We start from the raw sequence: 21,322 nt of genomic DNA on the forward strand, positions 1-21,322 counted from the left end.
ATTGGCCACAGCAACAAACGGATGGATCTGTGCCCTTCTTTGCATTTTTAGTCTAATGGAGTGTTTCCTCAGCCCTAACTGGTCTCCACTCCACTCTACTCTACTCCATGCGACCCTGGTTTGGAGCGGTCTTTGCTATGCCATGTATCCCAGTATGCTTTACAGATCTAGTGACCAGCTAAATAATCAACATATTTCTATCTTAAAGTGGGACTAAACACTAAATCAACTTTTGCTACTGAACTGTGCATATGGTGTTTTAATAACATTCTCTATATTCCTCATTTCAGTGTAAACTAGGCAAATGTGCAGCTTTCTAGTCAAAAATAGTTAAAACTGAGAGTGTGTTTCCTCCAGTGGCCATCACACTGTACTGCCATGAATAAAGCTCCCCTTCAGTCCTCCAGGCGCTGTCCAGTTGAGCAGTGCTATTTGAGATGTGGTTGTGGGCAGAGATTAGCACACACTATTGCACAGTTTTGTTTTTAAAGCCATAATACGTATATTGTGTGTATACGAGGTTAGAGCAAGCATTAACCTGGCGTCACCCTGAACCTTGCAGCAGGACAGGTAACCGCAGCGCAGCATCGTCTGGAGCTGACAGGAGGTAACCGTGGTAACCTGTGATAGCACTTCCTTGCTGTTCATGTCTCACTTTGGAGAAATGTGTCTAATCTCTGTACTGTTGTGTGTGCTAATGTGCTAATGCTAACATGCTAATGAGAAGATTTGTGACTGTTTCGAGTGCGTCAGAACTGCACATGTTTAGTAAAGTTTTAAGCTTTCAACCAATGCACATTTTTGTTTGCACAATACAAACCTACTTAACGTCTTTATTTTAACTAGCGTACCGGTAACCAAAAGAGACGGTTCAGATCAGAGACATGACAAAGCATGTGAGGCTCAGACTGCTTTCTGATTGGAGAATCCTCTGAAACACCAGATTATAACCTAAATATTTAACACTGTCCTTCATGTCCAGAGTTTTGGTAATCAAGAATATATCAACATTACATTGTTATCAGTAAAAAGCCATATTTGATCTGAACACAAGTACCTTATACCTATGAGTCTACACCAGCAAAAGTATTCTGTATAAAATAAAATTATCAAACTGTTTCAATGGATGCATTAAGGGGCTAGTGTGGAGCGCAGTGAAATAAATGTCATACTCAAATCTACATTAAAAATGTGGCGTTCTGGAGCTGAACTTTAGCCTGTCCTTTCTCTAAAGCTGAATGCTCTCTTCACTCTCAGGCTGTTGCATGGGACACTCCACAGGACCGATGAGCTGCATGATGACCACTGTCACATGTGCTGCCTGAGCCCTAACACAGCATGCTAACCCTTCTGTAGCTGGTGGTTTGAGTGATGGGTTAGATCTCTTTAATATCATTATTTCCCTGAATTCTTTTTAGTGGCAAAGAGGCGTCGAACCACACGCTCAGGCCAGGAGGGCCACCACCCATCCCCAAGTCTCCATCCAAGGTAAGCCACGTCTAATAACCATTTTAATTTCATAGCCCTAATAGTCTACTAAGGCTAGTATAGTCAACATTTTTCATAATATAATATATAATCATGTTAATAAGAGATTAAGAGATTCAATTAACTATGTTGTGTGTTGAATTATATAGTTATAAACTGTCGGTGTAATCCCTCATTCGTCCAGGCGTGTTCCATAGTAGAAAAAGCTTCAGTTGTAGTCATCTGGACTCAGTTAGAAAAAATAGACGTTTCGACTCTCATCCAAGAGTCATTGTCAATAAAAGAATTTAGATCGAGAATTAATACTGTTCTGTGGTAAGACCCGCCCATTGGGTGGAGCCTTCCTGAAGTTCCTAATCAGGTACTCAGGGTGGTTGAGCCAGGGTCTCACAAAGACAAAGAGGATTCTAATAGCCCATTAAAATTCTGAATAGGCTAGCTCGGTAGATTCAAGGGGGGAGTTTCTGTTGAAACAAACTACTCTTGCTACTTCAGGAAGGCTCCACCCAATGGGCGGGTCTTACCACAGAACAGTATTAATATCGGAGTTCTCAATCTAAATTCTTTTATTGACAATGACTCTTGGATGAGAGTCGAAACGTCAATTTTTTCTAACTGAGTCCAGATGACTACAACTGAAGCTTTTTCTACTATAGTTATAAACTGTTGTAAAATTTTCAATTGTAGCACAGGCCTACACGTTTGTTATTGCTGTTTTGCACAGCTGCAGCTACCGTTAGCATGTTGCTACATTAGTTCCACTAGTTTTATGTCATCTCCTTCATTCTAATTATCAGTTATTTTATGCTTTGGTCTTTTACTAAACAAAAGGTGTTTCAGCACAAACAAAGCAATAAAACAATTCATACAGGAAATGTAGCATATTTTAAAGGTAAACTCTTACATATCATTCATTTTTAGTATTTTGTACTAAAGATAATTGTGCATTGTGTGCCAGAGGTCACATTAACAATACAAACTGAAGCAGTTCGATTGGGGATCAATTTGCAACATTGTGCAGAACCTGCCCCACATGAGCACAACCTGCCCCACATGAGCAGAACCTGCCCCACATGAGCCAACCTGCCCCACATGTGCACAACCTGCTCCACTTGAGCACAACCTGCCCGACATGAGGAGAGCCTGCCCCACATGGGCACAACCTGCCCCACGTGAGCAGAGCCTGCTCCGCATGTGCACAACCTGCCTCACATTTGCACAACCTGCCCCACATGAGCACAACCTGCCCCACATGTGCAGCTCAGTGTGAGCAGCTGCCGAGGGGGCGGAGCTTGGACATGTGTTTCATGTCAGAAGGACAGGAGCCGGGAAGCCCGGGGCTCCCTCCGAATGCCCAGGGTAAAGAACATGTAATAAGAATCTCAGCTGCTTAAAATAAAGACAAGCTCTGAAAGGTATGACATCATCACATTTACCTGTAAAGCTAATTATTGGATGAATATGGTCCACTTTTTTAAAGCCAGCTTAAGTGTTTGTTCGGGTAATTTTTTTATGTTTGCTTCCATTTAGCTTGATTGTTATTTTTGTATGTAAGTAAAATCACAGGAAACTGTGATATATGTTCACATGATCATCAGTAATTATGATAAAAACCAGACTTAGAGCTGCTCCTGTTACTTTCACGTCTTTCTGCGTGTCATTTGTCCTGTTATCGATCACATTTGAGTTTGGTTTGATCCTGAGCCTCACCTGCGTCTCAGCGGGGCTCACCCCATGGGCTCACCTTATGGTCACTTCCTGATTTTGTTCCACACTCCTGTTCATTTGCGTTCACAAATCAAACGAAACGCGCCAGAGTTTGATTCGGTTGGACCGAGATGACCTTTCCAACTGGATTAGAATTCGCTTCTTTGGCCTGGATTACAGTTCGAGTTCACATTCACAATAACCCAAAAGAACCGGACTATCCAGGCAAATGAATCCTGATTCGAAGCAAACATGTGACCGCAGTGTTCTTGAACCACTGACCCTAAGACTAAGTGATGTGTTCTATGTCCACTATTGTACCACTCACACAGAAGAGTCTGACTGTTGGAGCTCATGGTTCATGTTGGTTTCTCTGCTCACCCAGTTCATCAGTTCAATCAAAAACACAGCATGCTGGGTAAAACAAATTGCAACAGTCAAAAGCATGTTTTTTGCCCATTGATTTATATTTTTACTACTATATAAATTAGAACTTTCAATAATACTAGATAAATGCATTCATTATCTGGGCAGTCATTTTACTAAATAGATCTGTTCCATCACATCATCTGAACTAGGAGAAGTTACCTTAACTCTACACAGCTGCAACAAAACCACTTGGAAAGAGAGTGTGAATTTATGACTTGAAAATAGGAGCATGGAATAGGCTTTTAACATATTCTGTCAACTTTTTCCCTCACAGAAACAGGTATATGGGATTAGAATATACTTCTGACCAACAAGTAAATAATCGTTTGACATTTAATCTCACAAACTGCACTCGTTGCACATACCAATGAAGTTACTGGGATTTAATGAATATTTCTGCTGTTCACACCATTGTCCCGTTGTTGTGTCCTGTAGCTAAAGCCAGCAATGCCTCCTCCTCCAAAAGTGACTCCGTCTATAGAGATGAAGCCAGAAAACATCGTTAGCCTGTTTGACGCTGCCAACAATCCCGACATCAGTGTCACGTCTCCTACAGAGGTCAGTGCTGGACGAGTGATGTCTCTTATGTCCCATATTCTCATGTAGCCCAAAGTAACTCGAGAGAACTTATCCTGTTGATGGACTGAGACACTTGAGAAAACTCACAGTCATTTTTTTTTCATTGAAGTAGGGCTGCTCCGTTATGGCAAAAATCATAATCACAATTATGTGGCTCATAAATTAAATTACAGTTATTTCAACATTTCATTCTATGCAATTAATTCAAATGAACCTGTAGAGATGATATGGACCTAATAAAATCCATTTACAGTGTTTTGTGACACATTTGTTTTCAAAGCCAATATAGATTAGACTTCAGGTTTTGAGGAGCATGACAAATGCATTCTAAACAGATGTTAATTAATATAACAATATATATTAATTGAAATTACATTTACTGATTTCACAGCCCTAATGTATCTTTCTGACTCTTTTAGAGCAAGAGTATTTATTTTCCATCAATAGTGGAAAATACAAATGGTCAAATCCTCTTGTTCTAGTCATAAAATATTATTTATGGCGTTAATGCCATGTCCTGCCTCCTCATTTTCTCTTTAAGTCAAACTCCACCCCCTGTCTGTGACTCCACCTTCAGTACCAGACCCATCCCTAAATGTGAGACCTCAGTGGTGTGTTCATGTTGTCATTGTGCTCAGCCTGTAGCCAGCAGCCTGTTGGATTTGGACCTGGACTCGTTCAGTGCAGCAGCGCAGTCTGCCTCCAGTGTGGCACAGGTGGTTTATCCCAGGCATGAAGGCTCTGAAAGGGCATCCCAAAGCACGCCAGACTTCACAAGACATTGTACACTCTATTCATTAGACTATAATGTATGTTGTGGTCCATCCAAAGTAAGAAACGTTTCAATGGTGGTCATCTCAAGACGTTTCTCCTCTTTATCCCAAGTTTGAGAACATTCAATGGGAGGGGTTTAGAACAGAAAATCTGTTCCCTCATCAAAAACATCGCTGGAGTTGACTTTAGCTTAATGTTTCATGAATCCTGTTCAGCAGCTCGTCTTCTCTCTTTCTCTGAGCCTCGCTTTCAAATGATCCAGATTTGTGCTAAATCATTGCCAGACTCTGACGCCAGTTCTGAGCATTTCTGCCATCAAATCAAATACAACTGCGTGTTTGTATTATCTTGTGGGGGCAGGTTAACTTTTGTTTTCTGCCCACAGTAATTCCCTCTGCTGCCACTTGATTTCTTTTTTGTTTTTTGGCTTGTAGATTTTATTGGATAGGACAGTGCATGGAATGAGAATGAGACTGGGGAAGGACATGCAATCAGTTGTCGGATTTCTATGTATACATTAATTAAAGTTCTAAAACATGATGCCAAAACAAACAAGAGCATGTTTAAAAAAACAATAACACCACAAATAATACATGTGTGCTCCTCAAGTGTTTAAAGATACCAGAAAAACACAAATATTTACTACATTGTAGCACAATAAAATCAGCAGTGTATTCAGTGTGTGAAAATGTCTTGTGAAGGCATGTTGTGAGTTGGATCTTCTTCTGGACTAGGTGATGGATAATGGCATGATAATACAGACTACAAACTGCTTTTAAGAGCGCACTTTTTCTGCAGTAGCCGTGTCCAAGGACCACTTATAGCATGACTCTACTTCTGCCCTGCTTTGGTCTGGCCGCTCACCACTGGACATGGTTAGCCCAGTGTTTTAGCCAACGTTGTCTTTCCTGACCTCTTTCTCTCTCTTGCAGTGATAAGCTAATGGCTTTATAGATTGTAGCTATAACATGGACTCCAGATAAGACTTCTGTTTTGTCTCACTGTTTCTCTTCTCTCCACAGCCTGCAAACTGGGACTCCTGGGTAAGCAATAGTGACATTAACTGTACTGTAAGTCACATCACAATAATGGTAATCAATTTTATCTAGTACTTTATTTGAATTAACTGTATAATTTTATAATACATGGTGGGAGAAATAGTCGCTTCAGTCAGAGAACCAACTGTAACCTTCAGTCCAACTTCCTTGTATCTTCCTTGTTCCATGTTGCATGTATTTGCCATTTTGGCTGTTTGTTTTAAATTCTTAATACATATTTTTCTGCCTGCTTCTGTGTTTGTTTTGTCTTGTGCTGGGTGTGTTAACTTTAGTTAGAACCTTGTTTCAATTCAGTCTTAAAACTACTTCCATTATCAAAGTACATTTTAAAAATCAACTGATTTTGCTTGAAATAGAAAAGTAGTACTAGCACAAGTTCAAGGCTGAATTGAGTTGTATTTTCTCTGCGTTCCCTGGCCTCCCTGTATGTTCATGTCTCGTCGTCAGACTTCCCCACACATGAGACACACAGGGACAAGCTCTTTCTCGCGGTGCTAGTGAAGTTGTGCCCTCACTTTGGGTTTAACTTCACCAGCCCATGCGTGCTCCTCTGCCCTCAGCATCCATGAACTAACAAGAGAACTGTAAGAGAGATGTATCCGAGCAAACCCAGTGGAGCTGAGCGTCTCCTCTTACAACCTTCCTCTTTCTCCATCTGAACATAGCCCTGTGTGTTGAACCTCTGTTTGAGAACTACTCACAGAAGAACCAGCCTCTATCTTTTGATGGAAAAACCTGCTCCGACTTTAATTTTCTGCTTCCTCCTGCCACCTCCTCCTCTTCATCTGTTTTTGAGTTGTACCTTCTGAGCCAATTGGTCTGATCTGATGACATCAACCATGTGGAGGTCTTCAGATGATGTCCACGGCATCTTCCCTTCTCCTCTTGTAACGCATACAATCTTAATCCCTTTGAAAGATAATATGATCATCTAATCCCCATTCATAATGTCTTTCATAATCCCATAATTGTGATTTTTGCATGTTTTATAAAGCAAAGCAAAGTATGGTCTAATTCTATGTTTAGTTATAACACATGCAAAATCACAGATAGATTTTCATAAATTTACTTAATCCTAAAACCCTTTTGATATCTTCTTACCCTATTCTTAAATTGTTTTACTTATTAAAGAAACTGTGATACAATGATATAATTCTTTAACTTAGCTGAAATGTTCTTCCACACCCATATTTGCATTACCCGCCCCAGACTGACGAGGGCGCTGGCGAGGAGGAGCCCGCGACGCATCATTACGACCCCATAGTCGCGGCTCAGGAGGGCTGGGGGGACGATGGCACTCAGCCCGTCCGGTACGACCCTATTGCGGCCGCTCAGGAGGGCTGGGGCGACGACGGAGCCCTTCCAGTGCGCTACGACCCGGTGGCTGCTGGTCAGGGTGGCTGGGACCAAGAGGATGACCAGGGCGCGCAGCACGACGAGGAGGGCAACTATGAACAAGATGTCCCCATCCATGAGGAAGAGTCCCCGGGGCAGGAGGTGTGGGGCGATGAGGTGGCTGACGAGGCTGATCCAATAATTCAGGAGGAAGAACCTCTGCAAGAACCTCTGGAAGAACCTCTGGAAGAACCTCTGGAGGAACCTCTGGAGGAACCTTGTGTGGAACCTCCAGAGGCAGAGGAGGAGGCTGCAACAGAGGTGACCCCAGGGCCAGTGGCAGCCACCAAGGAGGATGTGGAGGAGGGTCAGGTAACGGTCACAAAGAGAGATGCATTAGGATGAACGATGGTGGATGCATCGGCTCTGGAGGAGGAGGTGTGAAACTCAAGTGCTAAAGTTACCTGCTTGCTAACCAATTCAGGGACTGTAGATATGGAAGTGCTATTGTTATCAAGATGGTCCGCCTTCTGGTTCTGAATGAGGATTTAAATTAATGTATTATGGCATATTGATCAAGGTAATATAAATTATTTCTTTGGCATAATACATTTAATTTAACTCAACATTTCATTTTCTTGAGTGAAGGTGTGGCTCTCATTAAAATGGATCAGGTTATGATAAGGTTTTCTTTAAAACTCTTTATGAGCACATCATTCTTAGGCACACTTCATAGACAGTAGACCAGATGTGTCCAAACTATGGCCAATTTTTGATTAGTTTGAAAATGCTCTAACATCGTAACCTCCAAACCAAATTTTTTCATATGAAATAGACTTTACAAGCCAGAATAAATCTGTGGTGGCTCGTTCTAACCTGCTCAATGCACTAAATTTGAATGATTGACGGTATTTACCACCAGTCTAGGGCCCTCGGCTCGATAGCTCTCCGCTTCATGTATATTTAAATAAGTGACCCCTGGTGAAAAATATCTGGAGAGCCCTGCACTAGATATACTAAAGATTTAGATGCTGAGAATTGCACTCAAACGGGACAAATCACACATCTGGTATTGACCTGGGGAGAGCTAATGTTGCTGCAGTCCGTGTGCTTGTGTCAAACGTCATGGTGCTCTATGTTCCCTCTGTGAGTCTGAACCGCTCTGGTTGTATATCACACTTACACTGCTCTGTTCCTCCCTCTGTCAGAGTGACTCGGGAGCAGCTGCCACTTCACCTGAGGCCTCACCAGCAGCAGCAGAAGAGGTGAGAGCAGCAGATTTCTGTACAAGCTGGAGGGTTCAGTTGTTAAAATAAGGCTCTGCACAACAGCGCCCTACTAACTCACTAATGTTTTTTTCACTACCCAGTTATGCCACACAACCGACACTTTGCATTGGTGGAAAAAGATTTTTTTCACAATCAGGTTTAGAGTTAGGTTTGGGAACAGTTTAATTTGGTTAAGGTTAGGGCTTTGGGACATGTTTACTAACTGGGTCTTGGCAGAACTTAGTTAGAAACAAAAATATTTATCAGGATTTTACCAAGTCAAGCTAAAATGAATAAATCCCGACACTCCTATGGGTTTATGTCACTGACCCCAGACACTTCCCCCAGCTCCTCCTGTAGATCACATGGCGTCCCAAGGCCAGCTGAGAGACATAGCCTGTCCAGCGTGTCCTGGGTCTTCCCCGGGGCCTCTTCCCGGTGGGATACCTTAATTACCCAAAGCTCATGACCATAGATGAGAGTAAGAATGTAGATTGAAGGATAATTTGAGAGCTTTGTCTTTCGACTCAGCTCATTCTTCACCTCAACTGTCCACTACAGTGGCCACATTCCTGCCGACTTTACATAGATCCACCTGTAAATCTCATGCGTCATCCTTCCCTCGTTTGTGAACAAGACCCCAAGATACTTGAAAACCTCCACTTGGGGCAAGGATTCTTCACACACCCAGCCGAACCATGGCCTTGGATTTGTAGGTGCTGATCTCATCTACTTCCCATCTACTTCACACTCGGCTGCTAACCGTACACCCTCCAATCCCGACTGCACCTAAAAATACAGAACTGGAGTCCAACATGCACTGGGAACAGGTTTGACTTATTGCCGGCAATGCGAACACTGGAGCACCGGATGGGAGAGTATAGAGCTGGTCCAGTGTTCCATGACCAAGACGAAAACCACTCTGCTTCTCTTGAATCTGAGGTTCAACTATCAGTCGGATTCTCCTCTCCAGTACCTTGGAATAGACCTTACCGGGGAGGCTGAAGAGTGTGATCCCTCTGTAGTTGGAACACAACCCTTTCTTAAAGATCTGCTGCAAAGTTATTTGAAATTGTGCTGTCAAGTCATCGTCGGCCGTTAGTATCCAAGTCTTAATATATTCAGATGTATAAACATAAAAATAAACTATTGTTTTAAAGAATTACACTCTTTTGCTGCGTCCGTGTATTTGCCTTCACCTAACCCGGAAATGTGTCGTCACAGCGGAACATTGTCTAGTCAACACAAAGGATATTTACACTGAAGTGGACAAAAATACAACTAAATCCTCATCAAGTGAGCGGATTTCATCAGATGATGAACAGCATATGTTGAAGAACACGTCCTCTAATCTTCCATTTTAGCCACTCAAAGAGCCCGCTTCTCTCTTGAGAGCAGTGCAGTGCTACACATCTCCTTGTTATTGCAAAAGTCGTCATTGTCTGACTTCATCGCCACCACAGACATTGTTGATTCATTTCTCCCTGTGGCCCTCAGAGGCAACTGTTGTTGTGATTTTGGGCCTTACAAAAATAAATTGATTTGATTTGATTTGAAAATTCCGCTCTGTTTAGCACATTTCAGACGAGAACAATGAGGGTCCAGCTACAGCAAGTCACCGATGTGAGGTCACTGATTTTGCGACAGCGGTTAAAGCATTCGGTTACCAAGGCGGTTGCTATGGCGTTTTCTCGGGTTTGGCCGAATTAACTCGTGATTTTTTTTGTCATTGGTTAAAACTAACCGTCCAGACTTGGTTGTGAAAAAATGAAAGCTATATTCCACTTATTAAAAAACGTTGCAGCCCATCTTTAAGCAGAGGGACCACCATCCTGCTCTGCCAGTCCAGAGGCATTGCCCGCGATCGCCATGCGATGTTGCAGAGACAAAGCCAGTTCCACAACATCCAGAGACTTAAGATACTCTGGACAGATCTCAACCCCCCCCCCCCCCCTGGAGCCTTGCCACTGGGGAGTTTGCCAACAACCTCGGGAGTCTCACAAGCCAACCAGGCCTGATAGGCAAGGCAAGGCAAGTTTATTTGTAGAGCACATTTCATACACAAGGCAATTCAAAGTGCTTCACACAACAGGAAAAAAGGCATTCAAATCACAAAGAAATTACAGAAATCACAAAACAGTTTAAGAAATAAAAGAGAAGAGTGCAGAGAAGAATCCTTTCAGTCATATGCACAGCTAAACAAAACTGTTTTTAGCTTAGATTTGAACATAGGACTCCTTCTACAGCTTGGCGGCATTTCCCTTACTTCCGGTGGTAATCAGTTGACAGCTCTGCCCTTCTCTTAACCCGAGTGTCCAAGACACACTACCAAAGGTCAGATGACAGGATCATTGACCTCCGCCCTAGTGTGTCCTGATACCATGTTCAGAAGTCCAATAACTGAATCAATACTGCTCAGGTTAAGATTTGCGGGAAGCGTTCTTCCCCATCACCCCTCTCCAGGTGCCACTGCCATTGCCCACGTTGGCACTGAAGTACCCCAGTAGAAATATGGAATCTCCGGTCGGTGCAGTGTCCAGTGTGGGGTTATAAGTAAGGCCACACCAGCCCGTCGCCTTCCCCCGTGAGCAAAACCAGAGAAGTGGAGCGTCCAGCCTCTCTCGAGTAGATGGGTTCCAGAACCCTAACTGTTCTGTAGGTGAGGCCGACTATATCTAGTCGGTAACACTTGACCTCTCGCACAATTCAGGCTCTTTCCTCCCAGCAAGGTGACGTTCCATGTCCTCAGAGCCAGTTTTTGTGGCCAGTGGCCGGTCGAGGCCCCGTCTTTGACTACTTTTCAAATCTTTTTGCCCCTTACAAATCCTTCTGCAAGTAGTGGGTCCCACATCGCTCCTTCGGGCTATGCCCGGCCAGGCCCAGTTAGTTTTATATGAGAAGTGTTAATTGGCTTGAGCCTTCCAGAATGGAATGGATCGAGACATTGTTCTTGCCAGGTTTCTTATTATAGTTTTTCATGGTAAAATTTTGCCACAACTCTGGCATTTTTGACCCTCTAACATTGATGAATGTCACACATGGGACATAGACGCGATCGGCTCGGCCCGAACTCCAATAAAATGGAGGTTGCGAGAACGCCCGTCGCGACAGTGGCGACTAGTTAAAAAAAAGAAAAAACATGAAATTCTTAATCTTTGGCCTAGGCTTGGGACAGTGATAGAGCTACCTTTGAGGAGTAAAACGCACCTGGTAGCATCGCTCTATGATAAACAGGAAGTCAGCCATGTTGAATCAAAGTGGCACCGCCACGCTTGACTTTTTTTTTTCAAAATCGTACTTGTCCTAGGTTTTTTGTGCGATCAAGCTCAAAACAACACCTTTTGCATCTAAAGACATTGAAATTTAATAAATATTCAAAAGAATGTTGATATTCTTTACGGTCTCTGCGTAACACGCCCTCAAAAAAGGCTTAATTTCCTGTTTTTTCAAGAACAAGTCACGCCTATTGGAATTGATCTACGGAGCTCATATTTCACTCACTAATGCGTTTTTATGGACTCATTGTAAACGATTAATTCCCATGTAACAAACTTACTCTATAGAGCCCCCTACCCATTGTGTGAAAAACTCAATATTGTCTGATTTGTTTGAAACTCATGGATTATATTCTCCTCAAGACGCCATGAAAAAAGTGCATTGCATATATTGTGTATTTTCACAATTGGCCAGCAGAGGCGCAATGAATGCCTTCACTTCCTCTTCCTCTTTTATTTTGATGGGACATTTCCTCTTGTGCCGCATTAGAATTATTATTTTTTAGACTTAATTCTTTTGACTTCATTCTTTAGACTTTATTCTTTCTGCCACAAATAGTAGTTTGTCAGGACAAACTACTATCTGGCGGTAATGCAACAATTGGATGCCAACCGCCATAAAACAACAACAACAACAACAACAACAACAAACTAATATTTGAATCGCAAACTACGCAATCATCAACGGTGAATTACTGAGCTTCGTTTGGTATGCCGCAAAACGCAGCAGAAAACATGGACAGGCGGGAAGGCGATCGCGCGGGAAGGCGAGAGCCATCATCGCCGCTACCGCGCTTTAATGAAAGTTTGTTTCTTTTAAGCTCTATGTCACTTAAATGAAAATAAATAATTTCAAAGCCTTGCATGTGAGGGCAGAAATGCATTGTGTACCACTTGTTGTTGAGGCAGCAGCCTGAGTAGGGATGCCTACTATTGAAGCATGAATCCTTAGGTGCCACATGGCTAGCAGAGTCACACAGTTCCTTCAGTCTACTTGCTTCTTGCAATGTATGCAAGTATAATGCTACTATTATACTTTATATCCAGAGTTTGGAAAGTCCCTTTCCTGAGGACCCTGGGCTTTCAGCTGCTGATTTAATCCCCCACAGAGTGCTAGATATAGACTACGTTATCTCAGCTGCTTAAGCACCAAAATGGAAACAAATAATCAACCAAAGTAAGTTTTGTCCAACTAGCAACAGAATGCAGGCCAACACATCATACCAAATCACTTCATGCTTACACATTAGTCATATTTACTTTACTCTGTGCTGTACTTCACTGTCTCTTTTGTATGTTCAGGAGCCTGCAGCACCAGTACCCCCAGAGGCAGCAGAAGCAGCAGCAGCAGGAGCAGCAGAAGTAGAAGAAGAACCCACTGAGGTGGCCCCAGCAGCAGTACCAGCAGACCTGCCCCCGGGCTTTTTGTTTAAGGTGAGGAGAGGAGCAGAACGAGACCACACACAACGTTCACATGGAGGTCTGATGAAACACTGTGCTGTAGGTGGAGGTCATGCATGACTACGCTGCCAACGACACAGATGAGCTGGACATGAAGGCTGGAGACGTGGTGCTGGTCGTTCAATTTGACAATCAGGAAGAACAGGTCAGTGCACCAGGGCAGGGTCAGAGTAGAGGCACTGCACCTAAGGTTCTCTAAAATAAATATATTATGTAAAATCTTTTAAACATGTCATAATGGTGTTCCCTTGTGATTAGCTTTCTCATAGTTTATTTGATAGATTTGTTTGAGTAATCCTATATTTCACTGTATTTGAGGCTTGAACATTCAAACGTTTTCAGTTTTTATCCACCCCCTATCCCCACCCTCAACTCTGTACTAGTTGTGATTATTCAAATATTCAGACTCCGGGCTATATATGTTGGTTTAAAAAGTTTAACTAAATATCTGCTGCTTGCTACAGTGAAATTTCACTATTATTTTAACTATTGTTTTAGATATATATTGTGGTTTACAATTAACGTATTACTGTAAATAACAGTAGTGTGCGGTGAAGAAAAAAAACTCCCTATATTTTCCCTTTATTTCTAACTAATGTTTAATCATTAGAAAGATGAACAGAGCCTTAACTACAAATAGATCTGCAACCATCCCTGATTCCCACACAGGTTTATTCAGTTTGGTTTGAGCACAGATCCATGGGTTTGAGGCTGTGTGATCCTCAGAGCACATGTGCAGAGCTCTAAAAAAAGCTGCTGACCGCTCAGTTCTAAAAGCTCGAGAGCGGAGCATAAACGGGCCTCTGAACACAGTAAGAGAATGTGCAGCACAGAAGATAAACAGCCAAGATTCCCGACCTGCAGTATTGGCATATTTGGATATTTTTCCTACAAATTTAAATATAGTTATTCATTTATTTTATTGTTTTGCCATTGCTTGCCATTTATTTTATTGTTTTGTCATTGCTTGCCGTGATTGCCTATAGTTTAATACTAAATGCCTAAAACATAAACTATCTCTATCCATCAGTTTAAACTGTTTAAATTGATATAGTTAAAGTTCAAGTTTAGTAAAGATCATTAGATCACGATCAAAACTTTGGTCCATCTCGATGATAGGTAAGTGCATTTTAATTGACAGGTCTACGAACCAACCCTGTGGCAGTAGTGGCTTGTGTTACTGTTCATCTGTTTATGAGTTGGTATTGTATTTATTTGTAAAGGGACAAAAAACATGAATGAACATTTTGCATATATGTGTAAAGATTATAGCGAACATGGCTAATTCATCTTGAGTCCTTTGGCAGGTTGATGTCAAATAGCTACAGGACAAAATAAAGCAAAGGTTACACCAGTTAAACTTGAGACCTAATTTAATATGCACGTGGCTTAGTTGGCATAACTATCTCTGGCATGGTCAGATCCACTGACCCTCTGGTGAATGAAATTTCATATCTTTCACTAATAATTCCTCTCCGTGTGAGCAGGATGACGGCTGGCTCATGGGCATGAAGCAGCAGGACTGGCAGCAGAACAGAGAGAGAGCGGCCAAGGGAGTGTTTCCAGAAAACTTCACCCAGCGCCTGTGAGGCAGAGCGGGAGAGAGAGAGGGACCTCACCTTACCTCCCCCTGACCTTCTCAGCTCTCCTCTCCTCCTCTGGATTCTCTTATCTCCTCTAGGACTTTGGCCATAGACGTGGAGCTGCCCCGGCCCCGGCTCCAGGCAAACCTTTGGAAGGTCTCTACACTGTGCTCACCGTGGACCTGAGCATTTCTCTAGGGCTGTAGGATCCAAGGCAGGGTCTTAGGAGTAAAGAGGTTCATGTCCTGTTATACGAGCATGGAAAATTGAGATGGAGGGCAAGTTACAATTGTAAGGTAAAATCCAAATGCATAATGTTAGCCAAGTTTATGGTGAATACATTTGTAATTGATGGATCTATACATGAAACACACAACACGATTTGTTCCAATATAGCATCACAATGTGCTGGTATTATTCCCTCACTCAGTCTTGGTAGTCAAGCTGTATATGTATTTACAGTAACCCTTAGTGTCCAGCCCTGGCCACTAGAGCAGTCAGTATAAACCACGTGAGATTATGATGTCTAAAAATATGTTCTTGTCAGACAGCTTTGATCACTATTTATCACAGAAATATTTTTTTGGCTTGATTTTAGAGGAACTATAGAGTTTGATAAAGAGTGTAGGACTGTCCAATGAGTGAGGGGTCAGGGGCTAGTGTGGACATTCAGACACAATCTTAGTCACACTTTGGTGGTGTTAAGCTAGTGCCATAGCAACAGCTGCCCTGGTGCAAGATGTGGCTTCCCTTTTATGTCTCTGTGACCACCAAATGGAATGCACACACACTCATAGGCAAAGAGGATGACGTGTCTTCAGTGCCAGTGCCAGGGGTTGAACACTTTTTTATACATCAAATCTCAAAATAAAAAAACGATTGTACCCTGCTCTCCATTTGCAATTTTCAAATTCAAGAAAAACAAGCACTTCAAAAACAAAGTCTCATCCTACAGCCCTACACTTACTGACACTTTCAGACACACAAGTATAGCCATTACATCGGTGCCACTTTAACGAAAGAAACACGTGGGAGTTTCAGCTTTAGACAACACATACAAAGACTCATAAAAGTATATTATCCTCCATCTCATTCTAAACTCATACTTCAAGAGATATTAACAAGGAGGTCGTGCAGCAATGTGTCTGCTCTCCAATGGGTATTATTTAGGAACAGTCAAATGTGGAAGGATCTGTGCACGCGCGTGTGTGAGCGACTGTTAATTCTAAAGGTGCAAAAAGTAGTGCATGTAGAGCCTTATGCCGGAGTCTTTGGTCCACAGTTAAAAGGGCTTGGCCATGTTAAATCCAGTTCAGTACTCAAATGGACAGTAGATAGTGTAGTGTCTCCTGGGTATGCACTGTGTAGATCACCGTACGCGTATGGAGACATGTTTGTGTTGATTTCTAAAGGAAACTTATGGATTTCGAGCCTTGGTTTTAATGCCTTTTCCTTTTCAGTAGCATTAAAAGCACATGCTTGCTACTACTCTGCCCAGCAGGGGGCAACAAACAGCAGTCAGTTCTGTGTGAAGTGAAACCCTGTCTTCAGAAAGTTTCTCCTTTATTGGCTTTTGGCACAAATAAGCTTCCATACGCTGACGGACAATAGAATTCCCGTAAGTTCTCCTATAGTTGTTCACAAAAACCCACTTAAGCCCCTCGTTCTTCTGCTCCAGTCTCACTAGCTAGCTCACGGGCTAGCTCCTATGCTAGCCCTGATATTGAGCTTTTTATATGTGTCTGTGACGGAATCTGATGTTACGTTTTTTTTAAATGAACAGATTCCAAATATGCATAAGCCAGGCTCGCTTGTGAAGCCAGCCAATTCTTATACGGAGCTGCTATGGTAGAAAATGTTAGACAGAGTCACTTTCAAAAGGATTCTAAAGTATCAGTGTGTATCCTAGTAACTATTCCTTCCATTTGCGTCGGGACAAAATGCAGATGATTCAAAATATGCACCAGAGCAACTCCTTTTATTTTTGTATGCCGCCAAATCAATGATTACATATGATTACATATAACATATTATAGCCTCCAGATATGTCCACGTTATTGCCAGTCGAGGGTGTTTTTTCGGAGTGGTTTGTTTGTCTGCTGCTTTTCTGATCTCTGGCTGTTTCCGCATCAATGCATTTCTAAAAAAAAAAAAGCCTAACATCTGGGAAAGTGCAATACATTAAGAAATACCCATGTAGTTCAAATGACATGGGTGACATATTTTTATGTTTTTCTCATTTTGACTTTGACCTGTTGTAAAAATTCTCATTTTACAGCAATCAAGTAGCTGTTTGTGAAGCTGTTTGTGAAGTTAAATTCCACATTTCTAAAAACATATTTATGGTGGGACTCCCTAAATGTTAGGCATTACGTGGCGGGAGGCGTTCCATGTTCAAAAGACAAATGTTTCAACCAAATGAACTCTAAAACCACACCTTTATTCTAAATCTAACCTTACGCTAAATGTGGAATACTTCAAAAATTGTGGTCATTTTAACCAACAGAGTGTAAAAAAGATGTAAGCAGGACATATAATTGAGTAATATTTATATGGACTGTTTGCAGTGACATAGTGAGAACAAGGAAGTGCGTTTAAAAGCCATCCAAACTTGGACTGCCCCTTGGTTACTATGGAGGTTTACCTCAGAAATGCAACAGGCTGAATGATTAAGCAAAGTTAGACCAGAAAAACACCTACTTCGAATTCCTCCGCACGGAATAAAGACTTCCAAATGCATTTATGCGGACACAGCCTCAGCTCAGCCTCGTCCGCAGTCCAATAGCCTCTAACAAATCATCCTTCCATAGCGTTTCATGTAATATTCTATTGTGATACGTGCGAGTGTGTACATGTGTGTGCGTTTGAGAACTTCTATTGGCTTTTCGTTCCGGGTATTATCGTGCAAGGATTTGTCGTGTAAAAATAATTGTACTTTTTTGCCAAGTTGTGACGGGGGAAGAAAACATTCATATCCGTGTGAGTTTTGTGAGCATGCTGACTTCCCCCCCCTCCCCTTCCCCCACCCCACGTGTATTTGTGCGGACAAGCCCCTCCCCCCTCCTATTGGATGTACAAATGCTAATGATGTTAAGGTGACATTTGGGGCCATTGTTTTCATAGTTTTATTTTATTTATTGCTCTGCGCAAAGAGGTGGTTACACACTGTATTTTCTTCTGCCTTGCCTCAAAATGTTACTCTACACTGTCAAAATAAATGTCTATGTAAGTTAAAATGATTTGAATTCAGAGTATTTATCTTTAGTTTGGATTTATTTAATTACATTTTTGAGACTTTTAAGTTTTCGGGTTCTGACAAGTTAGACTTTATGAGATGAGTCGAGGATAAATGACATCTCGAGAAGTAGTTTAAAGATGCACTACAGCCATGTTTCCACTGGTTCATTTTGGAGCAGATCGTAAAGGTCCGAAAGTGTCTCCACAGTCTTAAGTGAGCAGTGCTGGTCTGTTCAAAGGAGCCAATGCAAACCCTGCGAGGGCTAGCATCCAAAGCGGTCTCGCTCTTTTGGCTCATTTTGACTCATTCAGAGGAGCTGCACATCAGAGCGAGACGACTGGACAAGAGAAAACACAGACTAAACACAGGCCAAAACAAGACGACAAAAAGAAGATATAAACAGAAAAATATAATTTCTCACCAGACGCTGACGTGATCATGTGATAATCCTCTGTATCTCCAGTGACAGTCCTGCATGTAAAGTACTTACATTTGATGTATGACAGTGCTTTATACTCAAAATAAAGTTTGATGGATTGATTTATATGTTGAGCCCACAGAATTAAAAGTATTATATTTCCACTACATAATGCATCTGATAATAACCCAACCCAATGCATTACACAACATGTTAAAAGGCGATGTAGAGCTGCAGAGAAGTGAAATAAGTGCAAAAAAAAGCTGAGAAGTCATTTTTTTTATTCTAGCTTTAGCCACATTTCACAGCAACACATTGTTTTCCTTTGAATGTTTCCCAGCATGACTTTAACCTTAAGTATTTGTGTTCTTATCTGTAATTTAGCCTGGAGACAGATAAGTTTAATACCATCATTTAGAACATTCTAGGCACACAACCATCTCCATGTAGACAACGTTGTCTTTCCACCAGAAACGTTACAATATGTACCTTTTACTTTGTCTCTGTGCCTCTATATAATTAAAGTATTGATTTGTCAGGAATATTCCACAGTATGACGTTAAACTTACCAACATTGCAATGAGGGGGGAAAAAGTTGTTTTAATTTTGCCATGCAGAAAAAAATGGTTTATGCCATAACTTTTTTAACAAAAAATATTTCCAATTCAAATCATTTCTAACAACTTAAGATATTGACGTTTACAGTAGGAATGGAACATGGAGCACCAAACCCGGGTAATGGGATGGTATGAAATCTTTGTGATGTTCTCTCTGATGTTTTGAGTGAAAATGAGAAAATTTCACTATGATACGTGTGCTATTTATTTATTTTGAGGACTTTACCCACAGTCAGGCCAGTGTCGTCTCAAAGAACTAAAGGATATGAGGATTTTCCTGTTCCTAACTGACCAATAACAATAAAGATGATCTGAAATATGATTTTGCACAATTAATTTTTACATGCAACGAACCGTCATAAGGAGCAGTTTAGCTTTAGCATTTTCCATTATTTTAGTAGTAATAGTAGGAACTAGTAATTGTAGTGGATGGAAATTAATTATTAGTATTTTGCATGGTTTTGTTGCACTAAAACTGTATGCGTCTTACTCTTACCGCGCTTGCATCTCCACAAACCGTACTCCTTGATTGTTTCCAATGAAATGTTGGTCCTCTAGCTATAATATTCCACAGTATTGTAAAAACACAACTATCCATGAAAAATATTCAATAAAACCATATAAGTATGGTTTTAACTTTGTTAATGGAATTATGCGCATTTTAGTCAGTTTTAGATGGATGTATTGTTGCTTAAACTTCTCCCTGTAAAACAAGGTAAAAGTGACCAAATCTCAACAATGATTACACGAACAGCATGCATAGAACACTATTCAAACCATTACAATTGGATCATTGCTAAAGTTACGACATAGTTTGAACAGCAGAGGGCGCATTTCCACAAAGAGGAAGTAAGGAAGGGGGAGCGGAGGAGTGCTGTCCGTGGTGCTGAAGCCGCCATACAGACAGGACATTGCTCGGGCTTTGGGCAACAGTACATCAGTACATCAGTACAACAGTACAACAGTACAACAGTACATCAGTACACTGACTCGGGTATTTAGACCACCATTATCATTTGATAGTTTGGCCTTTCAGAGGGGTCTTCATGAAACATCCTTTTGTTGTACTATTTTGTGGCATCTGGGCAATTGAATTGCATTACATTTCAGAGCTGCTGGTTAAAATAAATAAATACAAAAGAAATTATGAATAATTGTATGTATAACATATTATTCATGTATCATTTTGAAAATAGTATGTAGTGTCTTAGTCTTGGCATTTAATAAGCAGCTAAAAATTTTGTCACTGTTCTATACTCCAGCTTCTATTGTAGTTTATATAATAATATCTCTAAATCTACTTTGAATTTCAACCAGGACCAAGAGGCTGTGGCTCTGAGTAGATCTATAATGTCCACAACAAACATTTAGCCTCATTTATATACACTTCAAACCAAGTGCACTGACACACAGGTAACATGCCAAAGACATGTCCTGGAGTCACTATATAATATATGGATGAGAATCATAATAAAACAACCTTCATAAATAACACAAATTATAATGAATACACAATTAAGACGGATTAAGTCTGTGTGTCTTCAGTAGACTGTCACACAGGCGGCCATTTTGAATGCCAGAGTTATTGATAATTGGTTCAAACACTAGCTCTGGACTGGACTGGTACCATCCTGATTCAGCCTCTTTACACCAGCGTTAAGGTCGTGGAGGAGCAGGAGCCTGACCTGGAGCAGGGGCCTGACCTGGAGCAGGAGCCTGACCTGGAGCAGGGGCCTGACCTGGAGCAGGAGCCTGATTTGGAGCCGCCAAGGCTGCCATTGAGCTACAATCACAAGCGAGCACGAGTAGCACCTGAAACTGAGGACATAGTTTTGCTCCATCTTAAGTGTAAGGCCTTTAAAAATGTCACCTTAGGTTTCTACTGCAGAGCCATTTAATGTAATTATGTATTTTTTTTGTAATAAATAAGCATCATGTTTGTTTTGTGTAAAATCAGTGTGGTGACTGGAGTGACGTTTCCGTGAGGTGTCGTGTATGGGAAGAATTCGCTGAGACTGTTCCGTATTATTAGATGATAGTTTAATACAGAATTAACAGCTTATCAGATTACAGGACAACAACTTTCCTGCTC

The 21,322-nt window shown here is 41.5% G+C and overlaps 1 protein-coding gene across 6 annotated transcripts in view; it reads left to right on the forward strand.

Moving 5' to 3' along the window:
- The window catches only part of bin1a (bridging integrator 1a), a 31,492-nt gene extending 16,208 nt beyond the window's left edge, over window positions 1-15,284 (forward strand). Inside the window, exons 11-20 of one of the 6 annotated variants that reach the window (XM_072444269.1) lie at window positions 563-607; window positions 1,419-1,488; window positions 4,060-4,182; window positions 4,842-4,919; window positions 6,000-6,020; window positions 7,245-7,742; window positions 8,579-8,635; window positions 13,216-13,347; window positions 13,418-13,519; window positions 14,862-15,284. In XM_072444269.1, coding sequence (XP_072300370.1) covers window positions 563-607; window positions 1,419-1,488; window positions 4,060-4,182; window positions 4,842-4,919; window positions 6,000-6,020; window positions 7,245-7,742; window positions 8,579-8,635; window positions 13,216-13,347; window positions 13,418-13,519; window positions 14,862-14,963 — 1,228 coding nt within the window. In that variant the 3' untranslated portion in view covers window positions 14,964-15,284. The remainder of the gene's footprint in view (window positions 1-562; window positions 608-1,418; window positions 1,489-4,059; window positions 4,183-4,841; window positions 4,920-5,999; window positions 6,021-7,244; window positions 7,743-8,578; window positions 8,636-13,215; window positions 13,348-13,417; window positions 13,520-14,861) is intronic. The other 5 variants (XM_072444274.1, XM_072444271.1, XM_072444270.1 and 2 more) reach the window with 5 other exon arrangements.
- The last annotated feature ends 6,038 nt before the right edge of the window (window positions 15,285-21,322 follow it).

Source organism: Eucyclogobius newberryi, unplaced genomic scaffold (assembly GCF_026437365.1).
Source record: "Eucyclogobius newberryi isolate DKJ021-1_F unplaced genomic scaffold, fEucNew1.0.hap1 SCAF_14, whole genome shotgun sequence".
NCBI classification, from domain to species: domain Eukaryota; kingdom Metazoa; phylum Chordata; class Actinopteri; order Gobiiformes; family Gobiidae; genus Eucyclogobius; species Eucyclogobius newberryi.